The sequence below is a fragment of the Aedes aegypti genome, chromosome 2 (genome assembly GCF_002204515.2).
Source record: "Aedes aegypti strain LVP_AGWG chromosome 2, AaegL5.0 Primary Assembly, whole genome shotgun sequence".
Taxonomy (NCBI): Eukaryota; Metazoa; Arthropoda; class Insecta; order Diptera; family Culicidae; genus Aedes; species Aedes aegypti.
The window spans coordinates 156,139,431-156,149,125 of NC_035108.1; the positions used below are offsets into that span (position 1 = coordinate 156,139,431).

General features: G+C 36.0%; 1 protein-coding gene and 1 long non-coding RNA gene across 2 annotated transcripts; one reads left to right on the forward strand and one right to left on the reverse strand.

Moving 5' to 3' along the window:
• The first annotated feature begins 293 nt into the window (after nucleotides 1–293).
• On the forward strand, nucleotides 294–787 carry LOC110676150. Its single transcript, XR_002500107.1, has 2 exons — nucleotides 294–401; nucleotides 467–787. It is a non-coding gene; the product is annotated as an uncharacterized LOC110676150 (long non-coding RNA).
• A 777-nt stretch (nucleotides 788–1,564) lies between these two features.
• On the reverse strand, nucleotides 1,565–4,078 carry LOC110676151 (glycine-rich cell wall structural protein-like). The gene is made up of 3 exons (XM_021842895.1): nucleotides 3,922–4,078; nucleotides 1,879–2,131; nucleotides 1,565–1,815 (listed from the first exon to the last, which is right to left on the reverse strand). The coding sequence occupies exons 1-3, from the start codon at nucleotides 3,928–3,930 to the stop codon at nucleotides 1,733–1,735; spliced, it is 345 nt and encodes a 114-aa protein (XP_021698587.1). The 5' UTR covers nucleotides 3,931–4,078; the 3' UTR covers nucleotides 1,565–1,732.
• Between the last annotated feature and the right edge of the window lie 5,617 nt (nucleotides 4,079–9,695).

A 9,695-nucleotide genomic window follows, 5' to 3' on the forward strand; every position in this document is an offset into this window, starting at 1 on the left:
TTTCTAACCACTACAACAAGGCCAGTCCCACTAAAGAATCTTAATCCAGTGGGGATCACCAATCGACTAATTAGAAACATGCAAAACGACATTTACTCTCCTTACCTAATTGCAGCCCTTAGCAGGTACTTATCTCTTTAGCATTGTACAACGGCGGCATCTACTATGCTATAGGACTAGGAGTAATTTGATACCCAGGCGACGATTTGTACTATTGAATACATTAACCCGTTAAACAGGTTGCTAAAGGAATCGGGGATTACAGCCCCATTTTTTTTTTTGCAATTAGGGAACTATAAAAGTGATGATGATAGCTTTGATCTGCATCAGTTGTTTTCTAATCGGTTTTCATTTAGTGTCGTTTTGAGCGGAAGTGTTGATTGTCGCGGTTCATGATGAAGGTTTCAACTTTTTCTTTAGTGAAATTCTGCATTTGTTTTAACTTTCCTCTTGTTCTCAATTGTAGATTACAGTGTTTTTCATAATCAGTACTTTGTGCTTGGTAGCATTCGCCCAGGATCATTCCGAGCAGCAACATGATGAAGAGGCTAGCAATCCTGCACTAGCAGCACTACTAGAGCAGACTGCCAATCAGTTCGAAGTTCAATCCGGTTCAGCGGAAGAAAATGATATGGACGGAGCAGAAAGCCGTTACGGTTACTCGTGGCGCCGCAAGGGCCGAAAATGGCATGGTTGAATTGATCTGGGTTAGGATTATGACTACAACAAGAATGTGAAAATTTCAAAAATAAATCTATTGAAAAATTTACGTGATTTCGACCTTTGAATTAAAACGAAAAAGCATGCAAACGAAACGGTGATTTTGTAATGTGATTTTTTCCATAAAGTATTTCAAACATCCGGATTGATGGAAAAAAATCTTGCTAATAAAGGAAAAAAAGTACCACAATATAGCAATTAATGGATTCAATTATTTATAACTTATGTCAGTTCGTACCTTTGTCACTAAAGATAGATTCCTACAAATTAGAAAGCGAAAGCACTGAACATTTGTTGTGCAAGTGTGTTGCACTAAACCACAAGCGTTGTAGATATTTAGATAAAGGCTTGCTAGAGCCTAATGAAATTCAGTACTATAATCCAAAACAGGTACTACATTTTATCTGAAACGTAGTACCTGATTGGGATGCACGCTGTGGAGATAGCTACTTCACGTAGAAACATATTTCTACAGTACGGCAAAAACAAAGAGGATAACACCACAATGGATCAACTTAATGGTCGCAGTGGTATCATGTCCCCACAAATGAAAAAAGAAAAAAAATACTCAAGATGGCCCAAGCTAAAAACATATTCTTGTAAAAGTGAATAAAGAACCAACTGATCTTCCCTTTGTGATGATATATCGTCACATTCTGCAAAGTCAAAACAAGGTAAGGGGGTTCCCCTTACCATTTGGACTTTTGCTCGTTCTTTATGTTCAAAATTTGTTAATACATTAGTATTTGGACAAAACACAAAATATTATGTCTCTACAATTTATTGAGCTCCCTTTCTCCGGCAAAGACGTTCACAATATAAAATTCATCAGACAATTGACCCATAGTTTTGAACTTTTTTTTATTTTACTTTCCTTAAAAATATTATCAAAAGTATGGTGTTTTGATCAAGCTTCGAGCTCATGCCATTTCTCCTGTACAGTTTCCAATCATCAGTCTGTGCGTAATCCTTGGTCATAGTCATTGTTCTATTACATAAAAGTTATCATCTTTTAACCATGGTGGTGTCCGCGGTGACCACCGAATCCTCCGTAGCCACCGTATCCGCCATATCCACCATAACCACCTCCGAAACCTAAAATCAATCGAAAATGTAATAAAATTATTACAAGCTTTGTTTTTAAGATACAAGACATACCTCCTCCGTATCCACCGTATCCTCCATAGCCACCACCATAACCTCCATATCCTCCATAACCCCCATAGCCGCCATATCCTCCTCGGTGTCCGTGATGGGCGGTCTCAGCTCCTTCCATGTCTTCGTTTTCCTGCTGCACCAGAACGACGGCCGGACTGTCCGGTTGGTACTGTTCGGCAGCCACCGGTACAGCGTAATCGGCAGCAGGCATGGCCAAGGCAACGGCCACCATACAGCCGAGGAGCACGATTTCCTGTTGGTGATATGCAATATGAAGTTAGATATTTTACGAAACTATGGACTAAGAGATTTCTAGATCTAAATACATTTTCTAGATTGTCTTCAATATGGAGTACGGGACAAAATGGTCAAGTTTGAATTTCTAGTGATCCAAATGACCTGCATTTTGTATCACCATAACTAGAAAAAATGTAATTAGGCAAGTATAATAAGTATATTGGAAAATTTGAAAAAAAATATGATTTCGTTAAGTTATCTTAGGTGGAGAGAAAAACTAGTATATTTTTTAAATTTTACCATGTTGTCAAATGTTTTCTAGCGAAGTCAAATAAAATTCATAGCAAAAATTCTTGTAGAACATCTTAGATACAATGTGCTTGAACTCACCACATCCAAGGATTTTAATAAAACACTTATCACTATCACTTATCACAATATTAGGGTCTGTGCTGGCTAGATAAGATTTTTTTTTCTAAAATCAATAAATTCTATGTAAAAATAATAAAAATATATAAAAATATTAATTTGTTTGGAAAAATACAGAGATTCTCGTTATCAAAGTCGTGCCCATACTTTCTGGGACACCCTATATTCTGGAGGACAAGCAAATAGAGACAACACATTCAAACTTATTTATTTATTTTTTGAACTTCTAAATCAGTGGTTCTCAACCTTTTTGCACCTTTAAAATTCTGCAAACATCCCGCGGGTGCCTAAAATAGACAGATATTCTTGGCAGGCACACCCAAAAGTCACGCCTCCAATAAATCAAAAATAGCATTGAAAATAAGCAATTCGCATTAATTTGTTTAATGTTTTAATATTTAGACTGACGCGTGCTTGGAATAATTTCATAAACTTGCAATAAGCTTTAAAGAAGCCAACTGAAGGCCATCGCAGGAAATCGTAAAATTTTCGCCAGGAATTCTTTAAAAATCTTGTCAGAAGAATTGTTGACTAAATTTTCATAGGATCACTATGTTTAAGTCAAAATCTCACTAAAATTATGCTAATAAATGTGAGAAGATTTAGTCAATGGTTTGATTATTAAGAAATATAGAATAATTTCAGATGTATTTAATTCCCTCAATAGTTCGCTTAGAAACTATCAAGAAATTTTTAGAGGTTCTCGCCAGGAAGTTGGAAAACTCTACCAATGATTAAGCCAAAACTATGCCACGAATCTTCTATGGAAAGCTCAAGGAACAATAATAGATTCAACGACGCACGTGAAAAAATATCATACGAAGTCAAAGAGGATTACATAGGGCTTGAAATCTTTTATTGATTGAAAAACATTGAAAGTTTTGAACAGTCATTGTGCACATAAAAATTAACTAGTCCATTTTTTAATATTTGGAATATAATATTTGGAATATAAAAAAATATAAATATTTGTAATGATCTGTATGGCTCGTTACTTGACTTAAACGTTTCATGGAATGTTTGCACAGATTTCATAGTTCTTTTTGCTTTACTAAAGAGTATCCACTATTTTGTGTAATAGTTTCAACGTGCGATTTCATTCATTGAAACTGTCTATGACTGTAATATTTAGCTTAGTTACTGTAGTTGAATTGTTAATTTCAGGTAGATATTGGAATGTTGCTATTTGTTGAAGTATTATTTATGCACAATTTTAGTTTAATTTCCGAACACCGTCACTGTGATGCATATTTTCCGTTTTGTAATATTGCTGAACTTGCTTGCTATTTGCTTTCACTTTCACTTAGCACTTCTTTTTAGCACCAATATGCTAAAATCCATAAAAATCCCCGAATCAAAAAATAAATCACTACGAACCTTAATCATTTTCTTCCGAAATTTTCTCACAGCCCACGGTCAAGATCAGCTTCAAAATAAACCAAAAACGGGAGATATTACAATCAACACTCGGTCTTCAGACTCAAACTGATACTGTTTCCGAAACGTTCAGGGCCAGCTCATTTTATAGAGGCCAATTCCCTCTGGCTCTTGTTGATGACTAAAAGCCACCCGTTTGGATGGCGTCTCGGGCAGATTATTATTGTCAAGCAGCGAACCATACAGCAGAAAAGCAGAAGAAGGTAGTACAGAAAGATGGACTTCCAGTTTGTTCACACCTATCAATCCCCGGCACACTGGGCGGAAAGCGGAAGAACCGGTGAATCATTTTGTTTTGATTTCGTGGAGCATGAGATTTATTCCGGCTGGATTTGAAGGGTGACATAAGGTTGATTTATGGACGGTGTAAAAAGTAACTGTCTAATTACACGATTAGGGATTCTGATATGTAATTAGGGCTCTCCTTTCCAAGAAGTCAGCTCATTAGGTTATTAGGCGAGCAGCTAAAAGATGGATGTTTTATGCAAAAGGTAGTAATGCGCAAAGATATTTGGAAAAGCTTTGAAGTTGGAAACAATATTTCGGTATTCAGTGTGCATTCTACTCTTTTACTGTGTGTACAATAATTATTTCTGCAGACGGAAGCTTTGATGCTTCCTTGAGCCATAACTCACTATTGTTATATATCTTTATCCTCTTTTGATCCCTATCAGAACCAAGCAACAATTTAAAGCAGTCTCTAACTCAAGCGATTGGATTCAAGTGAGAAAGCTAGAGGTATCGCCAATCGTGATCAGTATTTGCGAAATTAATGGATTTAGGCAGGAGATCTTGAACACCATTAAGGTGAAAATGAATCGAAGCCAAACCTCAAATTTTCAAGAACACAAATCTGGAGAACCAAACATTCGTTTAGGCTGAAAACTTAATCGATTGGTCGCTAGCTGGTGCTAACCAATTGATTAAATTTTCAGCTCAAACGGGTGTTCGGTTCTCTAGATTTATGCTTCTGAAAAATTGAAGTTTGGCTTCGACTCATCTTCACCTTAAGGGAACCAACATTTAAAAAGAAAAAAAGACTGCCACGTGTTGCTGGAAACCATTAAGGGCTATCCATTAATTACGTAAGACAGTTTCCAGGGTTTTTCAAGAACCCCCCCCCCCACCCCGTGGTAAGATTTTTTTATGAAAATTAAAATTAAATTGTATACTGCGTAAGAAATCTCAAAACATCCCTCCACTTATAAACCCTTACGTAATTAATGGACGAACCCCTAAGGCTCTAGTAAATATGGAGTATTTGTCAAAATTTTCAAAGCAGTTTTCTTCCGATGGCTTACCCAAATTATGAAAAATAAGAATGTCCATTTATCGTAATTGACAAAATGAAGAAACGGACGTTTTTATTTTACTAGATTTGTTGTCCGTTCGGATGAAAACTGCCTTTTTCAGTCGCTGCCAGTCGCTGAATCCATTGCCGTTTTCTGAAATGGCATAATACGCACATTTTTCAACGATCTCAGGCAACATGCATACAAGTTTACCATCTTATATGGCGATCTATTGGCTCCATAACCCACAAAATTTTAACTTTACGTGTAATCAATCAATAATCAAAGTTCATAATACTTTCGATGCTCAGAAGTTACTTTTCAGGTGCTTTAGTAAAATATGGAATCTTGTCGTGTAAGAGAATCGGTTTGTATTGTAAGAGATGATTCTTATGGGCAAGTGCAATCAAAATTTTCTCGTGCAATTCAAACCAATATACTTTTAACGTGTAAGATACATGATTTGATGCTTGAGACATGCAAGAATGTTTTCCGCATGGCTTTGCTTTGTAGCCGTGGACTCGAACCAGTTTTTCGAAGCCATCCCAAAGGTCATATCCCAATCAATTTTATCTCTCGTTTAAGGTCTAAGTTTTTTTTTTATTAAATCGGTACTATATGGGATATGGTGCTCCGAAAACCGCAGAAGAAATCGCATAATATTTCGATCGCATAGTTTTAGATGTTACTAATTTATTACTAACAAGTGAACAGAGGTCCGCTAAATTGCCTTTTCGGGATTATATGGCTAATTTGAAACATAGCGTAAGTGTTCCCTTAGTTGTGGGTGTTCCTATAGTTGCGGTAGTGCCGTTTTCACTGATTTCATTAAATTAGCCACAGAACCGACACTGCCAATCGACGTATTGGCTTGTTGATACACGAAATAGTTGAAAAGAGCGTTCAAATTGCGCTAAAACTGATGAAATATCACTAAAATTGCTAAAACTGTTATTGCTTGTACCAATAGTTGCGGTAAAGTGTTCCTATAGTGGAGGATCCCATAAGAAAACCACGGATACCGCAACTATAGGAACACAAATTAAAAATATACCGCAACTAAAGGAACAGTGTACCAATAGTGGAGGTATTATTTTTCACTGACATGCCGTGGGTTACTGCGATAAAATCATTTTTCTCATTATGTCAATGGTCGTTACTTCCCGTTTCAATATAAACATGTACATTAATTGCGCTTTTTGAATTTAGGCGGTTAAATGATGTTCCTTCGTGCTTAGTACCTCCACTATTGGTACATCTACCCTACACACTCAACCACAATTTTTTTTTCGGTAGTTGTTAAACTTCCACTCGGCTGGTTAGCCGTAAACCACAATTCATAATTAAAAACAAGCACAATTTTCTTGTTCGGTACTTTTTATACTGGGTATGAATTGTGAAACATAAAAATAAACTGAACATTCAGCTTTTTTATTGCAAACTTCTGAAACTCAATAATAACACTGCGGAACACATTTTTGTCTCAATTGCCAAAATAACGCTATTTACTAAATTAAGGGTGGCTGAATCTATTGTCGTTTTCGAAAATATCATAGCCCGTCTAGTTTTTGAGATATTGGCAGAGGAAAATGCAAAATTTAGTTATTTCAGCCAACTTGCATGCAAGTTTTTCAGCTTGTATAGCAATTGATTCGCTTAATTTGCCACATAATTCAAACTTCATGTGTATAAAAGTTCTTATCATAAAGGTTCATAATACTTTCGATCCTCAAAAGTTATTTTTTGATGGTTTCGAAAAGTACTATATTTTGCATTATAAGAGAAACGAAGAATTTTGTATGGAGACTGCCAGCATGTTGTAAAATCAATTCAAACTAAATTTAATCGAGCAATTTTAACCAAATTATGTCAAAAATGAAAGTTAATGTTGATAATTTTGCATGCTTGGTGGATTAGATCATAGATAAAAATATAAACTGTACTTTAAATATCATGTGAATATTAATGAAAACAGTGTTTTACTCAACTTTTACGACCTGTAACCAAAAAATTGTGATGTGCTGGATCATTTCTGAGAACGACATCAGATACAGCAACCCCATATCAGGTTGCACACTAAATTTCCATTTTGAAATTCCCGGTTTTTCCGATATACAGTCGCCTCTCCACATCTCGATATCGAAGGGACCATCGAGATAGGGAGAGATCGATACAAAGAGCAAATCTTTGATGAATACTAGATTGAAAACATTCCGTTGCCAAGAAAGTAATACACAAATAGACGTCATTTCACGCTCCCAATTTGTTTTGAATCCCAAAACATTGGTCTAGTAACCTTCGATATTGGTCATATCGACATACGGAGAGAAAATTGAGAACAAACAATCAACAGAAACACATCGAGATATGGAAATATCGAGATAAGGAGGATATCGAGATATGGAGAGTGAAAATGTATGCAGACTGAAGGGACTTATGAAATCATGGACATAGGGAGAGATATCGAGATGTAGAACATCGAGATGTGGAGAGTCGACTGTATTTTACAAAATTTTCCCGGTTTTAACCCTTTCTTTTCCACGACTTCAATTGACTATTTTCATATAAAAAATCGGTTCTATGAAAAATACTGGAATAAACAATGTTACACAAAGGCTAAATTTTTCGAAATCCGTTTAAACATTTTAGTTGATTTTTTTTAAATAGTAATTTGATTGTTTACTGATGAAACAATAAATTGACTATTAGATTAGATAGTTTTTGTATAAATCGGTTTATCTCGCGTACGTTGAAAATCAATGGAACCCTGGAGCTACCATGAAAACGAGAGGTTTAATCGTGCTAATAAGACGGATCCTACTCCTGGCACGAATGAATCATTTTGATCGGGTTTGATTTGTATGCTACTAACACCATATACACCAACAATATGTTCCTCAAGTGCATCTTACTGCTGTGTTATAGACTGTTTGGCCGACAAAAGCTACAGGTGCATAAATAAATCATCAAATGTCCAAGTAGTTCTTTACCGTAATTAAAAGTATTTCAATTCTTAATTCTTCGAATTTGCTTCATAAAAATGGAGAACTCATCATTTTTATGAAGAAAAAGCACCTTTTTCAAGACAGAGATGAAACAAAGCCACACTTGTTGAAGAAGTTACTTAGGGCTCATTCACAAATTTAATAACACCGAAAATTATCATTTTTGATACCCACCCTCTCGTAACGCTTCTTGTATGGATATTCTACCAATTTTATATAAGCTGTAACAGAGGTCAATGGGCGACCTATGGCGATTCAAAAGTAAGTTTTTCCATAGTAAATCCCATACAAACTTCGAAGGGCTGGCGCTAAAATATAGTTTCACCGATCGAGCTGAAATTTTGCACAGTTGTTATGGGACCTAAATGCAATCCAAAAAGTGGACTGGAGCGAGAATCTAAATTTTGTCCCACTTTAGTTAGCTAAAGGTGACTCCCAGATTTACCTTACCCCACTAACCCAATATCATCCCCATGACAACTGTGGAGATGCAGAAGATTCTTCGGTCTCTAGTAACAATGCACTATGGGCCAGGGACGCAATCTGGCGGGACAAAATTAATAGCTCGGTAACGAAGCGTTTCCGGCAATTGGTGTCTTCGGCAAAGTTTTTTGTAACAAAGAGCACCATCTATTGATTTAAACGGATAGTTCGTAAATCGTCCACATAGGCGGCGTCACAATCTAACTTTTTACTGTGACGTTCTAGAGACTTGGCATGTTCAGCAAAGTTGTTCATTTTGATAAAATTAACAACTCTCTCGAAGACGTCAAAATTCCACAGCCTACTGTTTTCAAGTTATTGGCAAAATAAGACTAAATTTGTGAAAAAACGATTTTTTCCATCGAATTTGTTAATTCAGAACCATGAAAAAACTTGAACCATGAAAAAACTTGAAAAATAGAGCTATTTCTAAACCTTTACATCTCTAAAAGCGCAAAAAATCGCAGGCTCAAAATATTAGGCAACAAAGAACAATAGGGGTATTCACTTAACTGCGTAAATCCCTGCGTATATTGTGATAAACTGGTTATCTCAAATGTTTCACAAAATTGCGTAATCTGCGTAGGAAATATTTCAAGCCGCTGAGATTCAACAGTCAACCAATCCAAGAATGCGTCGGTCATCATAGCAACGTTAGTACGTTATTTACAAACACACAACAAATCATGAAAAACAATTGGAAAATGTAGATGAGAGTTGTCCATAGGTAGATAGGAGAAGTTTTTTTTTTAAAGACTGAGGAAAAGCTACATGGAACGAGTAGATTGGAATGAAAGAGATTTTGTTTTTATCAGATATTAAATGGTCACAGTGAGGAACGAAAATAGACTGTTGTGTCTGAGCCTGAGCAATATTGGGGCTGTTCATTTATCACGTAAGGGGTTATGGAGGAGGGGATGGGAGTTTGAATTTT

Bases quoted from the DNA above. Each gene is read 5' to 3' on its own strand.
- LOC110676151 (XM_021842895.1), bottom strand. The intron at 1,816-1,878 runs GTATGTCTTGTA...GATTGATTTTAG, and splicing joins ATACGGTGGATACGGAGGAG to GTTTCGGAGGTGGTTATGGT.